The sequence below is a fragment of the Adiantum capillus-veneris genome, chromosome 23, assembly GCF_014529385.1.
Source record: "Adiantum capillus-veneris isolate H3 chromosome 23, ASM1452938v2, whole genome shotgun sequence".
NCBI classification, from domain to species: Eukaryota; Viridiplantae; Streptophyta; class Polypodiopsida; order Polypodiales; family Pteridaceae; genus Adiantum; species Adiantum capillus-veneris.
This window is the reverse complement of record NC_140953.1, coordinates 37,391,276-37,411,385: the sequence shown is the minus strand read 5'-3', so window position 1 is coordinate 37,411,385 and position 20,110 is coordinate 37,391,276. Positions and strand designations below refer to the sequence as shown.

General features: G+C 43.3%; 1 protein-coding gene across 1 annotated transcript; it reads right to left on the bottom strand.

Annotated features, from left to right (window-relative positions):
* Positions 1 to 7,817: 7,817 nt before the first annotated feature.
* LOC147427654 (uncharacterized) lies at positions 7,818 to 17,149 on the bottom strand. Its single transcript, XM_086496744.1, has 3 exons — positions 17,114 to 17,149; positions 8,694 to 8,837; positions 7,818 to 8,567 (listed from the first exon to the last, which is right to left on the bottom strand). Exons 1-3 carry the CDS (start codon positions 17,147 to 17,149, stop codon positions 7,866 to 7,868), a joined length of 882 nt encoding a protein of 293 aa, XP_086352870.1. The 3' UTR covers positions 7,818 to 7,865.
* Between the last annotated feature and the right edge of the window lie 2,961 nt (positions 17,150 to 20,110).

Here is a 20,110-nt window from a genome sequence, read left to right as displayed (position 1 = left end):
ACATTAATAATTATTCTCATTCATTGTACTGGGGATACATTAATAATTGTTCTCATTCATTGTACTGAGGATAACTACAAAAGAAGAAAGGTAAAACACAAATAACTACAAAAGACGAAAGACAAAACACACTCGACATCCACCTTCAAAAATGCGAACTGGCGTTCTAAGCTACCAACCATTCGATGGAAATTTTCTTTTTGAAATACTTTCCGTTTGGAAGAAATTACATGTAGCAGGTATACTAGAAAAAACATTCATCCATAGACATAGTAGTACAACCTCAATGGATATAATCTCAATTGTAACCGTCCCTATAATCTCTAATAATTGATGCACTTTCTCCCATAAACATTATAGCATTTTTCAAATGTATATCCCTTCCATGCAGTGCCGCCCTTACCAAATTAGTCATGCTCTTGTTCCCTTCAGTGTGTGAAGCTAAATGTTACTTTGCATATGTCCTGGTATATTCTATAGACGTTATATGGCGAGGCCCACCAAGCAAGACTAGTTCCCTTGTGATTATACAACTTTGGGGAGAATGTGCCAAGTCCTCACCATACTATTCATGGTCTTTTTTTTGGGACTCTGAACACCTATATGTGCAAACTATAGACACATGATTGAAAGCTTAAGCATAAGGAAACCACGCACTTCAATAAGGGTCATTATCGATCTCGAAAGAAAATTGTGCATTATAAAACATTCTTTATAGAAAAAACATGCTAAAACATTTTTATGAGAAATTGCTGATTTTGGGCACTTGGCACCATATTCGCGCTTGTCCACTTTCACTTGCTTTAGAAACTTAAGACCAAAAAAATACCTTCTCTCACAAGTGCGTTTGAAAATTATGCCTAATGTCATTCTTAAGAGATGGCATCCTACATCTCAATTATATTTGGTCATCATATGCACCATCTCACTTAGCTTTTCACCATATGAATTTACTATGGTCATAATATGCATCACTCACTTAAGTAGCTTTAGGCCTTCGAGCAGATAGGCCATTTCAAGATGAGATACTTAGATCCCATGTATTAAATATTCAACCCCAATATGGTTCCAAGGTTGAGTCAAACATTTTGGGGCTATGCATTTTGTATCGATTTGAGTGTGTGCAATAGACTCTACTAGATTGTCTTCCATATTTTGCTTTATTCTTTAGCTTTGTGTGTGAGGAGTTGGGGTCTACACGTGTGTGTGTGTGTGTGTGTGTGTGTGTGTGTGTGTGTGTGTGTGAGAGAGAGAGAGAGAGAGAGAGAGAGAGAGAGATTATAAAAAGGAAGGAATGGGTGTTTTTTGTATGCAAGTAATGTGTGGGGAAAGGTTTCATCAAAGGAGGTTTTATTACTAACAATGCCCCCTTAGAACACCGATGTCCAAGTCTTCGGGGGAGACTCCATGGTCCATAATTTTGATCCAATAAACAACCATTTACAGGTTTACGAGGAGCCCATTTACAATCGTATTTACCATAATCCACAGCCTTTCATAACCATTATCTTACCATACTCGGCCACAACCTGTTCACAACATTAATAACTATATTCGACCAAGATGAGCACTTTTACAAAGGATCAATATACTACCACTACGTCGGCCTAGTTCATATCTAAGCAAGAATGGTAAGCTCGGTACCAACCCCACAAGCACACATCAGTCTAATAACCATTGTGCCCACAATCAATCAAAACCCTATACACATCATCCATTCATGGCTAAGAGATCAGATGTTAAAGTTCTAAATCCATAACATTAGATCAATATAGAACGAAACCGAGTGGTAATGGTAGCTCGACAACACTCAAAGGTACAGCATCAATATCATACCAGCCACACCAGCCATAACAGAGTATACCAGGTCGTATGTTAACCCCTCAGTCAATCCTATCATAAAGGGCCATTCACAAGAGCTTTTGTCATTATGTTTAAGAAAAAAACAATAACTCCGCGCAACATTTATCTTGTGTTATGTAAGAGGATACCACCTTTAAAAGTATTCCAAAACTATGCAAATGAAAAAGCCCGTAGCTATTTATTGCACATACTCATTAACCTCAAACAAAATTTCACAGCCCAAACAGAAGGATGCACATATATATGCCACTGATAAGTTAATCACAAACTGAAAGCCTTTCTTAAACCCGTAAGGTGCAAAAAAACCTCCCCGTAGCAAGTGATACAGTGGAAGTTGCCATTAGCCGGGTAAGGGTCAACCTATTTTTTCACCAGTTCCAATATCACCAGTACCGGACCATTGTAGTAACAGTCCACAAGTAGCACCAGTACCAGTACAGTAGCACTAGTCCAATATATTATCACTAGGACCATTACAAATGCAATGCCCGTACACAAGAAGTACCAATAACAGTAGCACCAGTCCCGTATAAAACCTCACCAGTTACAGTACCAGTATATCACACTAGTAGCAGTTGTACCAGTTCAGTACAAACCAATTCCAGTGTCAGTAGAGTATATACACACGTAGCATCAGCACCAGTACATATGTAACACCAGTATCAGTCTAGTATAATATAGTAGTAGTATCAATCTAGTATAATATAGTCCCAGTATCAAGACCAACCCACAAGTAGCATCAGTACCATACCTGACTCCAATCTCAGTAGCACCAGTGTCAATTAACACTATCCCTAGCAATGTGTGTGTGTGTGTGTGTGTGTGTGTGTGTGTGTGTTAAAGTTCATTACAATACAATACCAGTACCAATTTTACAAGTAGCACCAATACCAGTCCACATTATAATATTGTACCCAAACAGCACCAGTTACCGTACTAGTTACTATAAGACACCAAGGACTCCCTAGGGCAACTCGCCCCAATAAATAATGCCCAAGGACATTTACACACTATCCTTATACTATCCTAGCCAGGTAACAAGTCCACCCATTTTTACACCAGTACCAATATCCCCAGTACCCAAGTAGCATCAGTACCAATTCAGTATAAATCGGTACCAATACCAATACAGCACTAGTACACAAGTGGCACCAGTACCAGTACACAAAATAGCGTCAGTCTTAGTCTTTTATAGTAAAAAAACAATCTAAGTACCATAACATATTCATTACCAACACACAATTAGCACCAGTACCAGTTTCATAAGTAGCCCCACTATTAGTTCAGTATACTATTGTACACAAACAGTTCAATCCTAGGACCAGTATATCACACAAGTAGTATATCACACAAGTGGCAGCATTATCAATTCAGTATAATAAAGTATTAGTACATGTACCAGTACTAGTGTGTATATTACAGTACCACTACCAGTAACATTTCAATGCTAGTACACGAGTGTCTATAGTACCCGTACCCAAGTAGCTTCGATCTAGTATATTATAGTTCACAAACAGTATTAATACCAATACACAATTAGCAGAACATCATTAGTGACTAAGCCCAAAAACCATTTAGTCGGAGTAGAAAGTGTATAAACAAGGGATGCGCCACAATTGCCATATCCATAATGTAATTCGCAACCAGTCTCACAAGCAACCCCCCTACTAGTAGAATGTGTGTTTTTTGTATGCAAGTAATGTGTGGGGAAAGGTTTCATCAAGGAGGTTTTATTCCTGACAATGCCCCCTGTAAAATTGATATCTGACATCTAACAAGACATCTAACAAAAAACCACATGGCACAAGAGTAGAAGTCCCCCCTTGGACAACAATATAGAATGTGTGTACTTCTCTTTGTAGGCACAGTGGGACAACATTGAGTTCACAAACATAAGGATGAGTTAACAGAAAAACAAGACACTCTCAACAACATGACCCAGGGACAAGATATAGATAGATTGATATGGTGCTCTTACCTCATGCTCATGCATGGGTAGTATTTAAAACCTGTACAACATAAAGACATAAGATTTTTAACCTTATCATAAAGCTCAAGAAACATCATGCATAAAGACACTCTCAACAACATGACCCAGGGACAAGACATAGATAGATTGATATGGTGCTCTTACCTCATGCTCATGCATGGGTAGTATTTAAAACCTGTACAACATAAAGACATAAGATTTTTGACCTTATCATAAAGCTCAAGATTGATATGGTGCTCTTACCTCATGCTCATGCATGGGTAGTATTTAAACTCTGTACAACATAAAGACATAAGATTTTTTACCTTATCATAAAGCTCAAGAAACATCATCGTTGACATATGGTTCTTCACCATGATTCCGTGACCTTCTTTATGGAGAATTTGGAACATGTCTTCAGGGCTAATAAAATTTGGATATTAAATCCGAACATGATCAATGAAAATTTCTCCAAATATAAAGTCCATATGCAATTTCAAACATAAGTTACTTCTCCATAGCTTTCTTGATATGAAATCCAGTAGATGAAATCGAGAAGCCAAACATTTTCTACCCTTTTGGGATGAGAGAAACCGTTTGTTTGCCCTTGCTTGAGACTTTGAGTTATTTGGGAATTGTTTAAACTCGGCTGACCTTGCTTGGCCCTGTTTAAACCTTTTTGGGTATTGTCTAAACTTGTTTGCATTTAACTGAAATACTTTTTACTTATATGAAAATCTTCTAATTGCCCATGATTCTACAACCATAACATGTAGTATCAATTTTAAAATGGAGTCTTACCATATGAAGTATGGTGTCTGCATCTTTTCTCCACCAAGCCAATACAATAGCTAGATCACGTTGTATGGTTATAACACGATTGTTGGGGTGCCACACTATGGTCGGAGCTTTGTTTTCACACCTTGCAGCATCCCAAAGCTCATAAGTGATGAGTACGCAGCAGTGTGTGCAAGTGATAGAGCACGAGGAGAAGTGCAGGGCTTGAGGCTTGGAGAGGTGGCGATGGCCTGCAGAGAAGGGGGCCTGAGAAAACAAAGAAGGAGGGAGAGAGAGAGAGCGCTACACGTTTTATGAAGGGGAATAAGTAAGTGAGCAAAGTGGGCTCACATTCCCTTTATTATAGGACCATTTTTAAGTTAGTGGCCAAGTTCAATGTGAACTTGGCCAAAGGTTAGTAACCTTTAAAAATGTACATAAAAGGGGTCATTTGGGCCTTTAACCCAACAACCTCCCACTTAAAGGCATAAATGACGCCTTTAAGCTACGTGACTCCCACCATCTGTATGCATAGCTGATGTTGTGCTTTGGGTAAGCACTTAGTGAGAGCATCTGCTGGATTTTGTGATGTATGAACCTTAACCGATGTGATAAGGCCATCCTCAAGCACTTCTCGAATGAAGTGATACTGCACATCAATATGCTTTGTGCGTGCATGAAACATGGCATTCTTTGCCAGACATATGGCACTCTGGCTATCACAACCAAGCATAGGTGCCTTGTTAGGCAAACTAAACTCGCTGCATAAACGTGCTAACCAAATGGCTTCTTTAGAAGCCTCAGTGGCTGAAATATATTCAGCCTCTATAGTAGACAATGCAACAATCTTTTGCACTCTAGAACACCATGAAACAGCACCTCCTGCAAGAGTAAACACATAACTACTTGTGGATTTCCGTGTATCCACATCACCAACCATATCCGAGTCACAAAATCCCTTCAACTCCAATGGTCCTTTACCATAGCAGAGGCATTTGTTTTTAGTCCCTTTCAAGTACCTCATAATGGACTTCACTGCATCCCAATGCAACCTGCCTGGATTAGCCATAAACCGGCTCACAACTCCCACTGCATGGGCTATGTCAGGCCTAGTAGCAACCATAGCATACATAAGTGAGCCACAAGCTGAAGCGTAAGGCACACTTTGCATATCATTGGCTTCTTCCTTTGACTTGGGGCAATCATCCTTGGAAATTTTGACATATGGTTGTAATGGCACGCAAAGAGGCTTTGCTTCAGCCATGTTAAATCTGTCCAGCATCTTTTCAATGTACTTTTCTTGCGACAAATACAATATGCACTGGTCCCTTTGCCTTCTAACCCTCACTCCAAGTATATGTTCAGTTGTCCCAAGGTCTTTCATTGAAAATGCAGATTTCAGTTGCCCTTTAAGAGCATCAACAGTGCTTCTTTTCTTTGCAGCTATCAACATATCATTCACATAGAGCACAAGAATGATAGGGCTGCCATCCTCATTACGTTTGGTATACAAACAATGGTCTGCATGGCTTCTTTTGTAACCATGTTTGAGCATGAAGCGGTCAAACTTCTTGTACCATTGTCTACATGATTGTTTCAACCCATACAAGCTTCTATTGAGCATACATACCAAATGTTCCTTGCCAGGAATAACAAAACCCTCGGGTTGCTTCATGTAAAGCTCTTCCTCCACATCACCATGCAAGAAAGCGGTATGTACATCCATTTGGTCCATTTCCAAATCAAGGGCAGCCACTATGGCAAACAATACACGCAAAGTGGTCATCTTCACTACAGAAGAGAACACTTCCTGAAAGTCTATGCCCTTGGTCTGAACATGTCCCTTTGCAACCAGCCTTGCCTTATACTTGGGTTTTGCATCAACTGTCTTGATTTTATACACCCATTTGTTAGGAATAGCCTTCCTACCTTTGGGCAATTCCACCAAATCCCAAGTATGATTAGCATGCAAAGCTTTAATCTCCTCCTGCATAGCAAGCTCCCACTTGTCGTTGTGCTCACATGTCTTTGCCTCTTTGTACGTAAGAGGCTCTCCCTCATCTGTCAACATAATGTAATGCAAAGAGGGATCATATCTACTCACAGTCCATCTTGGACGAGTAGACCGCCTCACCCAATGATCCGCATTATCCAGTAATGGGTCTACATCAAGTGGCATGATAAAATCATCAACAATGAGTTGTTGTACATCATTTTCAGCACCATTTTCAGCATTGTTTCGTGGCTGCAAATGCCCTTCAGGAGCCTCAATTTGCTGCCCAACATCTTCTGGCTCAAACACCACTGGATTATCTACATTTTCAGCCATATGTGGTGCATCCTGAGGGTCAATAATAAGCCTAATAGGTGGCCGGTCATGCTGAAATTTGACCCTTTTATGGTCATGCTTTGAGGCACAATTGTTTTGAAGCAGCTTTGCCTCATTAAAAACAACATCCCGGCTGCGTACAACCCTTTTGAGCTGAGGTAACCAAATCTTGTAACCCATTTCGCCTTCTTCACCATATCCCATGAAGAGGCCTTTAATGGACTTGGCATCTAGTTTGCTTCTCAACTCAGGTCTAATATGCACAAAAGCTTCGTAACCAAAAATGCGTAAGTGATCATATGAAGCAGGCTTGCCAGACCAAACCTCTTCAGGGATGTCACCTTTCAAAGACATGTAAGGAGATCGATTGCATATATCGATTGCAATTTTCAAAGCCTCTCCCCAAAATCCATGAGAGAGATTAGTTGTGGACAACATGCATCTCACCCTCTCACAAAGTGTCCTATTGAATCTTTCAGCCACACCATTAGAAGAGGGACTGTATGGCACAGTAAGCTCCCTCTTAATGCCCAAATTTTCACAAAATTTGTTAAATTCAGCACTTGTCAACTCCCCCCCATTGTCCATACGCAAGCATTTCAACTTTCTACATGTTTGGGTGGTCACAAATGCATGAAATTTTTTAAACGCAGCAAAGGCTTCATCCTTAGATTTAAGCAAATAAACCCAAATTTTCCTAGAATGATCATCAACAAAGGAGACAAAATAGCATGCACCTCCCATAGACTTAGTAGGTATGCTACATACATCAGAATGTACAAGATCAAGCACACGAGATTTACGAGACACCTGAGTAATAAGAACGCTTTACTTGCTTGCCATATTGACATTGATTAAAAAAATCAAGCTTTGTGTCTTTGGCATCAAGCTTGTTCAAAGTACAAAGCTTAGAAAGGCCCTTTTGGCTCATATGGCCAAGCCTCTTGTGCCATAACTCCATGTGAGAGTTAATTTCACCCAATGCCATAAACTTGCCCAACACGGCCTTTCCATGCAAAACAAAGCATCAATAAGATCACTCTTAGTGATCTGCATGTCCTGTGAATGAACATTAAGAGAGGCATCAAGGTCATAAGCATCACCATCTGACAAAGTGACACACAATATGTCCTCTACATCTGACAGCTCCTCAATCACAACACTAGAAGCCACATTGGCCTTCTCTTTGTCCTTTGAGCTATCCTGTGCATCCGTCTTGACTTCCTTTTTCTCTTTCTTTTTGTCTCCGCCATTCTTTTTCCGTTCTAACTCGGCTTTGTAGTACCTGCAATCGGGTTTCTTGTGACCTTTCTTGCCACACTGATAGCAAGTCACATCACCCTTGTCTTTGCTTACATTTCCCCTTTCCTTACTCTTACTCTTACTCCTTTGTGCATAGACATTCTTCTTCTCTGTCCTACCTCTAACCATGTTGGCAGAGCTACCTCCCTCTCCACCTGCTTTCCTCCTAATTTCCTCATTCAAGATAGAACCCCTAACACCATCAAAGGTCAAATTGGGGTTATTCGACAATGAAACCACCAATGTTTCCCATGAATCAGGTAAGGTCATGAGCAAGAAAACAGCTTTCAACGTATCATCAAAAAGAGGCAAACCTGAATCCTGTAACTACGACAAGATACCTGTAAACAACGACAAGTGCTCTGCAGCGCTCTTGGACTCATCTAGCTGCATGCCAACAAGTTTTCGCATCAAATGCACTTGGTTGACAGGCTTTGTATTCTCATACATCGCCTTTAACTTCTCCCACACGTCAAAAGCATTTGTGAGACCTTTCAAATCAATGACTGTCTCACCGGTCATGGCCATTTTGATGTATGTAACTGCCTTCCTGTTCACGCTCACCCATGCTTCATCCATCATATTCTGCGGCTTTACCTGTTCAAGTGCCCCTTCACAATCCTTAAGAAATAGGATTCCTTGGATCATGTCTTTCCAAAGGTCGAAACCTGTTCCATCGAACCTCCTAATCTCGAAGAGATTCTTCACATCCGAAGAAGATGAGGCCATAGTTGCACGAATAAGAGGGCTAATACGTTGAATTTTTGGACAAAATGCACCAATACCGGAGTATAGCCTCACAGAAGTGTGCACTACAGCTCCAAATGGTCACAGGAGCAATTTGGGGCAAAATGGGTCAATTTAAGCACAAAAAAAAAATTCTGAAATTTACGCACAGGAAATTTCAGCGAGTGAATTTGTGCTCAAAAACAACAATTTTAGTCATTTTTAGCCTCACAGAACATACATAAGGCTAATGCACAGCCTTTAGAAGCATGTATGAGCAAAAGCCCCAATTTGTAGCATCAAATTGCAAAAAATTGAGCCACAAATGGTCATGCATAGCATAAATTGCATCAATTTGCACTTTCCTCAATGTAGACGCATTGAAAATACACTTGCAAAAACCTAAGTAAATCTGAAATTTGCTAAAAACACCTGTTTTGGGACCTGTTTTTATGCAATTTCTTTGTTTTCGGGTAGCGGGGACCTAGTAGAGATGTTCCCACACCTTAATACATGATTTGCAAAACCTGTATTTTGCTGTCATATGTCACGTAACACATCCCAACCCTATGTGTCCGTCGGCAAGCTACACAATAGCAGGGTTCCCGTCAATCAAGTCAGTTTAGATTAGCAGTGATCTGGCACTTTTGTGAGTCTATTCGTAGACCGTGTATGCCCAGTCACTTAGCATAGATGCATATCCTCCGGTTGCGCACAGCATGATCATCGGAATTCCCATCAGAATCCATTAGCATCAGTTAGGGGAATTTTCTAGTGCATTTAGCCTATTTTCCTATTTATTGGTTATTTTCACTTATTATTTTTAAGTGACTTTCCAACAAAAGTAGGTAGGGCAATTTTGCTAAGTTAATATATAAGCAAACCCAAGTTAACAACTCTGGCGTTTCCACTCACAGCAGATCCTCACCATCAAGCTCCCTTATCTGGCGTTTTTACTCACCAAACATCAACCCCAATCAGCGTTTTCACTAACGCTAGGGACTGCTACAGATCAACATTAGCGTTTTGATATTTCAGCCATTAGCGTTTTTGGCAAAGACAGATCCAGCCAGAGTTTTTGATTCTCAGCCTAAACCACATCAGATCCATGCAATTTTCAGCCTAGACACAGAAGCAGATTTCATCCCAAGTTGGTTGTAGATGTTCCCTCATTTTCAGCCATAAAAACGCAGCCAAAACAGTCATTTTCAGCCACCAAAACAGTCCCCGAATTCAGCGATTAGAAGATCCCAGATTTCAGCCATCAAGTCGTTGTCGTCGGCATTGGCATAGTCCTATTGCATTCGCATTGTACACCTTTGTGCAATCAAGTAGAACCCAAGTTTACTTGGGCGTCGCGATTTCTAATCGTGTTTTGTTGAAGAGTGACAGGAATCCCATGAAAGAAGGGCTTGTCCAGCCTCCCCTTGTGTCTCTTTTCACTCATTGAGAGCGGACCGTGCACTTAGCGGCCGGCCAATCGACCTGAGGTGGGAAAAAGCAACCTTGGTGTGAGCGCAAGGCCGCCAAGGGGTGCGCCCGTCCGCAGAAAAGGGTAGAACTCGGGTGAAGAGAAGATCCTTCTCAACGCGATTTTGCAAGCGAAAGAAAACCTCAAGAACCCCAAGAACCCACGACCCTCAAGACTCAAGACTCAAGAACCTCAAGAACCCAAGATTCTCACGAATCAAGGACCTCAAGAACCTCAAGACCCTCAAGAACCCAAGTTCCTTGCGAGCTTAAGACCCCAAGATCATAGTGCATGGTCGTCACCCGAAGCGGAATGGATACTTCGCATACAGGTGATGAGCATGAGAGAGGCGACGGAGACTCGTCCCCACCCGGAGATGATTTCTTCAACCCTCCCCCTTCGCCATCTACACCAGACCCTATGGAGCCAATGATGAAGCAAATGATGGCCATGATGGATAGACAGGAAGACAAGCGCCTTGCTTTAGAACGCGAGCGCGACGAAAGAAACGCAAGATTGGCCGCACAACAAGAAGAAAATCGACTTGCTCTCGAACGCTAGCGCGCTTAACGAAAAGAACGCAAAGCAGAAAGGGACGTCGAGCAATAAGCTCAAAGGGAGATTCGTAATCAAGAATTTATTTCCCAAGTCCTAGCCTCGAAGACCGAACCACCCAAAGATCGTGGGAGTTCGTCTAGTGGCGCAAGCCACGATGCGGATTCACACAATCCAGTCACAGAGTAGTTGACTTTCAGTAAGTATGACGGTAAGATGGATGCTACTGTTATTCATTCTTGGTTGCATCAATTTAATGCTTACTTTGCGACAACTAAGAAAACAGACAATAGCAAAGTTTTGACGGCAACTATGTACCTTGCCGGTGATGCCATTAATTGGTACCAGGCATGGCAAGAGGCACAGCTAGCCGCGCACCTAGAGGCAGCCGACGATTTCACGCCTCTCTTTTAGTTGGGCTGATTTCCAAGACAAGCTCAAGGCGCGGTTTATGCCACCTCAGTACCTTGCACGATTGAAGGACGATTGGCGAGCTCTCAAGCAAAACAGTATGCCGGTTATGTCTTTCTCTAATCGTGTTTTGTAGCTTTGCACTCAATTACACAAATCGGATGCGAAGCGCAAGGAGGCATTTCTTTACGGATTGGACGAGTATATCAAATATGATGTCGAGGTACTGTATCCAATCGATCTCAATAAAGCGGTAGCAATTGCTCTCACCCACGAGATGAAGCACAACAAAGGAAAGCCTAAGGAGAACAAGACTTCCACAAGTACCTCGCAGACTTCTCAGAACGGTAAGAACGGTAAGAATGGTAAGAATGATAACTCTTCTAACCAATCTACCAACAGTATCTCATCAAAGAATTCTTCCAATGAATCTAAGGGTAAGGCTAACACAACTGCTAAACCTAAGCTTACTCCATATGAAAAGGTAGCACAAGGAATTGTAGGAGATTACATCACTTCGGAAGAACAAAGCACTTATTCTAAGGCAGGTCTTTGTTTTCATTGTCACATTAAGGGTCACATAAAACGAACATGTCCTAAGCTTGAATCAAATGAATCTAAAGAACCCACAGCACCCACTACATCTGTCAATGCAATGAATGATAACACAATTCTGTCATTAAATGTTATGGTCGTTCGTCGGGGCACCGTTTTGTCATATTGTTTGACCCGAGAAGTATGCATGATGTGATCAGCCCCTCTCTTGTTGAGAGAGCCCGCCTCGAAGTTAGTCCGAGATCCCCTATCGAGGTCTCTGGCTTTCGTCCTGGTATGGATGCTCTCATCACGAAGGAGCGCCTTGATGTGTTGTTTACAATTCAACAGACTGCCTTCACTAGAAGATTTGTTGTTTCTCCTCTCTCAGGATGTGATATGATTTTAGGCATGCAATGGTTTCGTGAAATAAACCCTCTCGTTGATTGGGAGGCTAGCACTTTAACTCTCAATGCCAAAAGTGATTCTCCTACTGTCTTTCATGGAGTGGACACTGCTCCTTCTCCATCTCTCATTGCTAATATGCAGGACAAGGTTGAAAGGATTCAAGATAAGGAGACTCTTTCAGTCTCTTTTTCTCCACAGCATGACACACAGAACTTGCATGATTATAAGAAGCATGATGATTTGAATGATAATGATTTACATGATGATTTGGATGAAATAGACAAGCATGATGCATTGCATGAAGAAGATGTGATTGTTCACCAGGATGAGGTGTTAGTGGATGCTTTTTCTAGCGAAGCTAACCTCGTTGCAGATTCGATCAATCACCAAGAATAGATCTTGGCTTTCGAGTCGAGGTCCACAGATCCCCCACAAGACGATTCGATAGATCCCGAAGAAGCGATCTTGGCTCTCGAGCCTTGGTCCAAGGAACCATCACAGGAAGTATTATGTGTTCGTATGATTGATACGCACCATTGTTCAAGTATTTCATTCGTGAAGGTTTCCTGTATTTTAGTCAGCATCGTTATGTGATCCCTTTTCCATGAGAGCACGAATGTATGCGGATTGTTCATGAAAAGTTGAAAAGTTTGTATGTCAAGAAGTCACATTCTTATGTCTCTTCCTTGGCAGGACACAGTTTCCGAACGAGCACATGATAGTATACTGTATGAGCACCAAGCATGGGCATTTCCATTGTGATTTGCCACGGTTGATTGATTTCGATCAAACAGAAAAGATTCGACCTCATTGTTTGCATGTGTTTGATGAACGGTTTGTCATTCCGTCTCTATGTTCATCGACATTGCATACACAGTCTTTAGAGAAGACAATATTTTTTTCCTTCACTTTACATGGAATGGGTATGTTCATGGTTTTGTGTTGGAGATGGTTTCAGGAATTTTCAGCCATGGAGATTCTTGAAGACGAAAGAAGCAGGACTCTAAACGAAATTAAGCAAGAAAGGAGATTCAAACGACTTTGTGTCGCTTTCGACGTGGCCCAAAGAAGCAAGCGTTGCAGACCTTTATGAAGTTCAAGTACCGCACGACCCACACAGCAGAGTGGGCCGGCGAAGAGTCCCTTCCAGGATTCCAGATGCTGTTGGCGATCTCCCTCGACGCCATACAGTTCCGTACCAGTACCTCACTTTGAAAAGGAGAGGATGTCACGTGACACATCCCAACCCTGTGTGTCCGTGGACAAGCTACACCATAGCAGGGTTCTAGTCAGTCAAGTCGGTTTATATTAACAGTGATCTGACACTTTTGTGAGTCTATTCGTAGACCGTGCATGCCCAGTCACTTAGCATAGATGCATATCCTCTAGTTGCACACAGCATGATCATCGGAATTCCCATCAGAATCCATTAGCATCAGTTAGGGGAATTTTCCAGTGCATTTAGCCTATTTTCCTATTTATTGGTTATTTTCACTTAGTATTTTTAAGTGACTTTCCAACAAAAGTAGGTAGGGCAATTTTGCTAAGTTAATATATAAGCAAACCCAAGTTAGCAGCTCTGGCGTTTCCACTCACAGTAGATCCTCGCCATCAAGCTCCCTTATATGGCGTTTTTGCTCACCAAACATCAGCCCCAATCAGCGTTTTCACTAACGCTAGGGACTGCTGCAGATCAGCATTAGCGTTTTGATATTTCAGCCATTAGTGTTTTTGGCAAACACAAATCCAGCCAGCGTTTTTGATTCTCAGCCTAAACCACATCAGATCCACGCAGTTTTCAGCCTAGCAGATTTCATCCCAAGTTGGTTGCAAATGTTCCCTCATTTTCAACCATAAAAACGCAGCCAAAACAGTCATTTTCAGCCACCAAAACAGTTCCCGAATTCAGCGATTAGAAGATCCCAGATTTCAGCCATCAAGTCGTCGTTGTCATCACCGTCGTCGCCATCGGCATAGTCCCATTGCATCAATCCATTGCATTCGCATTGTACACCTTTGTGCAATCAAGTAGACCACTCTCGCCGACAAGAGTGGGGCCTTCGGAGGAGGGTTTTACAACCTCTCGGTGTCGTATCTCTTCTCTCATCTCAGTCTCATTCACTTGCACGCACAATATCCACTCACTTTGTTGGTGACCACAGCACTCTACAAGACGGAAAGCTCTCTCTTTCCCTAAGAACTAAAAGGAACCTTGAGCAATAAAGATCACTAATCTTGAGAAAATACAACATTCATTCCACTGCACCTAACATCATAACCTGTAATTTGCTGATTTTGACATAATTTCAGCCTGTTTTAGGTCAATTTGATTAGCCGGGAGCCCTCTAGTGTCCAGGGACGAATCCTTTGGCGATAAAATTGCAAAATCTCGCGTGAAAGTTGACCTCCTTGGCTGAAAATCAGTGCTTGCAGGTTTGGAAGAAAACCCTAATTTGGCTCTGATACCAGTTGATGAGTGCGCAGCAGTGTGTGCAAGTGATAGAGCACGAGGAGAAGTGCAGGGCTTGAGGCTTGGAGAGGTGGCGATGGCCTGCAGAGAAGGGGACGTTAGAAAACGAAGGAGGAGGGAGAGAGAGAGAGAGAGAGAGAGAGAGAGAGAGAGAGAGAGAGAGAGAGAGAGAGCGCTACACGTTTTGTGAAGGGGAATAAGTAAGTGAGCAAATTGGGCTCACATTCCCTTTATTAAAGTATAGGACCATTTTTAAGTTAGTGGCCAAGTTCAATGTGAACTTGGCCAAAGGTTAGTAACTTTAAAAATGTACATAAAAGGGGTCATTTGGGCCTTTAACCCAACAATAAGCACTTAAGATAATCTTCATCTTGAATCTCCATTGATTGTCTTTCGTGTCGTCAAGTTTTCCTTTTATGTTTTCCTTTTACATGGTTGATATCTTGAACTGGTTGATATCTTGAACTGGTACTGGACTGTAGATGCAATGCCATGTAAACAATAGGAAGACTTACAAAAGCAAGAATCGTTGTCGATATATTAAGCAAGATAACTTAGATTACTTGTAAGAGATTACAAGAGAAGGACTAGTTGATTCCAAGCCGTGTGCTTTTGCAAGAACCTTTGATATAGTTGGTAGGAAATCCCAGCATGCCACTCCAAGAAGCGGTTTGGTGGCGGCGTTGGCGCGGATTCTGTTTTGGTTGACACCGAAGGATTGGAGGCAGGAGATACAGGCAAGATGGCGAAGACAGATTGGTATGGCCTTTCCTCTTCTCAGAGGACCTTCACAGCACAGACAGTTGAGTCTGGCTGTCCCCACATCTTGGATTACCCTACACCATTGTGCCTATCCACAAATCTGGCGACACCCTAGATCCAGGGAACTACAGGACTATCATGATTGGCCACACTGACCAAACTATACGGGGCAGTTCTTGAGGCAGAGCTTAGCACACATGCAGAGGCATCAGGGATACGAGCACCAGGACAGGCAGGTTTCAGACGCACTTTCTTGACTATCGATCACATTTTCGTGCTTCGGTGTCTCATAGACGGAGCGAAGGCGCGGAGCAGGAGACTCTACTGCTGCTTTGTGGACTTCCGCAAGGCATTTGACACCATCCCCAAACTCTTTCAGCGCCTTCAGGAGCTACAGATACCCTCTGACATGATATGGGCCATTCATTCTTTATATGCACAGGTCACTGGTAGAGTGCGATGCCTTGGTGGACTATCGGATCCCATTGCTAGCACCATCGGTGTGAAGCAAGGATGCCCTCTCTCCCCGACTCTATTTGGTCTCTACATCAACGAGATTTCAGATTACATCCTACGAGCAGGCGGCGGGCTCAAACTTGGCAGGTATACCGCTCCACATTATGCTCTATGCTGATGATATCATCCTTGTTTCTGAGACACAGGAGGGATTACATAGCCACCTATGAGCCTTAAGATGATTTCTGCACAAACAGAGGGCTCACGGTGAACCTTGGCAAGACCAAGGTCATGATCTTCCATACCTCCAGGACAATTCGTAGTAGAGCAGTACTTACAACAGCAGGCAGACAGGTCAAGGTGGTTGACTCATATATATATACCTAGATGAATCCAGGATAAGCCCAGATTCACCCTTGAAGGAAAGTGCAAGGTATAGACCCATGGTAGTCACCCACAAGACAATATAACCATCAGCTCCATCATACATAGTATTGACTAAATACCACGACATCCCCACTAACGTCGTCAGTTAGTGTTTACTTGGGGGTTGACTCATATGTTTACTTGGGGGTGACTTTTACTGGCACCACTGGCAAATTTACCATGGCCCAGGCAGCCCGAGACCGGATTACACGGGGATATGCAGCGTTGGCCACCCTAGAGCGCAGATGCCATCAGGCCCACTTCTAGGAGCCCCGCACCAAAGGGTGGCTCTTTGACACTAGTCACACTTGCCATGATGTATGCCGCGGCAATATGGGCACCAGGACTCTCAACACCTCTATGGACATAGATAGAGCGCCCATAGATCATTATGATCTGATCTCTCGTTTGCTCCATAGCAAACCCTCAATACCACACGACATCATCATAGCAGCGCTAGCCACACCATCGATGCTAGTAGAGGCCCTTTTTCAGACGATCTGTTTCATTTAGCGCATGCCAGAGCTCCCACCAAACAGACTCACCCGTAGAGCTTTTGAGGCATCGATACAGCTGCATCAAGAGGGTGACACGAGAGCATGGTACTCACAGGTCACAGAGTGGTTTACATCCCATGGTTTGGACATCACATACCTGCCTCCTTTTCAGTATGATCCTGACTCTCCTCATATACGCCTCACACACTGAGAGGAATCGTGTTCTCAGACAAGACCTCTGCAGCTCTACATTAGGAAGACATGGATCACACCCAGAGAGCCTCTCCCCACGAAGAGGCAGTACTACAGAGATCACTTCCTGACTATCCTAGCAGATGGGTTCATCCAAAGACCGAGATACATAGATATCTACATGCCACATAGAGCATGGGTCGCCATCGAACAGCTCAGAGTGTCGTCACACCAGTTAGAGATTGAGGCAGACGAGCTACACATGTTCCCAGAGCAGAGAGGATATGCAGACTTTGCACAACAGAGATTGAGAGCGAGGAGCACTATGTTTGCAGATGTAGAGCACATGAGGAGATCAGAGGCAGATAGTAGATACCGGACCTTGTTTGTAGATCAACCCACTCTACATCAGATTTTTGAGTCAAGAGACCAGCAACAGTTCGGCCGCTTTCTCCTCGAGATAAAGCAGCATCGGGACTCCCTTCTCCAGGTAGCATCAGCAAGGAGAGATGAGCGCCAAACGCAGCTCACAGACTTTTTTCTAAGGACCATAGCAGCTCCACCACCTCCGACCATCCAGAGAGGAGTGACTCTACAGCAGGCTGAGGAGGTCCAAACTTGCAGACGCCCACGTACCCATGGACGCAAGGCACCTCGCCTACACCAGAGCAAGATCCAGGAGATCCAGGAGCACTACTATAGATCCTTGGAGGAGAGATGCCTCCGGGCTTTTGCAGATCTAGCAGCCATCTTACGAGGACTGCTCACACCCTACCCGCCCATGCATCCTGTACTACACCCGGATTATGGTACTAGATGGAGCTAGAGATAGGATAGCATTTCATCTTATGATTGTACATTCTACCCCAGTATATAGGATTACATCTTTTCCCTAGTTTTGGAGCTCCATCCCCACCCTTGTATCACTTTCCTCCCCCAGTCATCATACAGGATAGCCACTTTTACTTTTGTACCTTTTATCCTTACGGATACACAGAGGACACCCACCTCATGTACTTTGATTTGTCTCATAAGCCGACTTCGGCCTTTTATAGACGTTAAAAACTCTCTCTCTCTCTCTCTCTCTCTCTCTCTCTCTCTCTCTCTCTCTCTCTCTCTCTCTCTCTCTCTCTCTCTCTCTCTCTCTCTCTCTCTCTCTCTCTCTCTCTCTCTCTCTCTCGGATAGATCTTTAAGGTCTCTTGGGATAATTTCCCACGACGTTAAAATACTCTTCTTCTTCTTCTCTCTCTCTCTCTCTCTCTCTCTCTCTCTCTCTCTCTCTCTCTCTCTCTCTCTCTCTCTCTCTCTCTCTCTCTCTCTCTCTCTCTCTCTCTCTCTCTCTCTCTCTCGTGTAGATCTTTAAGGTCTCTTGGGATAATTTCCCACGACGTTAAAATACTCTTCTTCTTCTTCTCTCTCTCTCTCTCTCTCTCTCTCTCTCTCTCTCTCTCTCTCTCTCTCTCTCTCTCTCTCTCTCTCTCTCTCTCTCTCTCTCTCTCTCTCTCTCTCTCTCTCTCTCTCTCTCTCTCTCTCTCTCTCTCTCTCTCTCTCTCTCTCTCTCAGATCTATTACATAAGATGTCCGTAGGCAATTATGAAGGTCAATGGCCAAAAGATAAAAAACTAAAAATACGACATGGGATTAAACCCCTCTTGGTGAGGATCAATGCCATGGCATATTGCAGAAGGAAGGGGGAAGAGAGAAAGGCTATCCGCCAAAGCTTCTAAAAGATAGGCACCTCCAACCTGTTGTGAAGAGGAAACCACCCAAGAAGGTACACGGCGTAACTCAGAAGCCCTAGACCTCATCAAAAGACGGACACAGAGGGCAACCAATGCACAAGGGTGAAGAATATGAGAGAGGAGGCTGAAGAGGATGAACAAAATTGCTACCACAGTAAGGTGCCCATCCAGGATGAAGAACCACCACCAGTGAAGTGCCCATTAAAGAAACCGAGGAGACTGAGGTTCAACCACCACGTAGCCGCTAGCAAGCAAGACCGCAAGAGGGAGCCAGCAAAGTCTGCGTCAAAAGCCAACAAAACTTACAACGACAAAGCGAAGGGTGAACAGCAGGGATGACTGAAAGAAGAGCAGCAACAATGTGAAGAAGATAATAAGTTCAAAGACGAGAGCGGAGGCTCTCATCCTGACCAAACCCATCAAGCAGCCATCGTTGGGAGGAAAATCCCACACTGAAGAACCCACTGCACCCACCCCACTGGGAAAGAGAGACCACCACCAAATTTGCTCACACACCAACACTCACCCAGCCCGCACACGAAAGAAAACAAGAAACTTAGAAAACAAAGAAGAAGAAAACCAAAACACAAACACAAACACAAGCTACATGATGACAAACTCACCCCCCCAAACCCCCACACATACCCACTCACCCATCCAATCAGCATACAGGCCAAAACAAAAAGAAACAGCAACCAAGGAGAAAACGAAAAACAAAACCAGAAAACAAGACAGAAGAGGACCCATCGCGGAAGGGGGGGGGGGGTAATTCCAACAGGCTACAGAGCAGAGAGAACGGAGAAGCAGGGCTGCGTTGGAAGAAGCTAGCAGCGATGGTGCAGAACAAGCCTCCAAGAAGGGGCCAAGCCTGACAGTGCAGTATGCCAGAGAAACAGCTACCTGGGCGTGGAGCCCCGGCACGTAGGCCAGCCATAGCACAATGCCAGGAGATGGTAAGCCACTGGGCTAAGGCCGAACCACGCGAGAGAGCTCTCTCTCTCTCTCTCTCTCTCTCTCTCTCTCTCTCTCTCTGTGAGACTTGCCTTTTCAAAAATGACTTCAAAAACGAGCACATTTAGTAGTCTCTTGTTCAGAGTACACATTAATGACAATTGTGTACACTCAAATGTTTATTTTTCACTAATAGGGGTTGGTGTGGGATCTTGCGTTGCCATCCACTAGAAGCAGGATACAGATATAAACATGTACAATTGTAAGA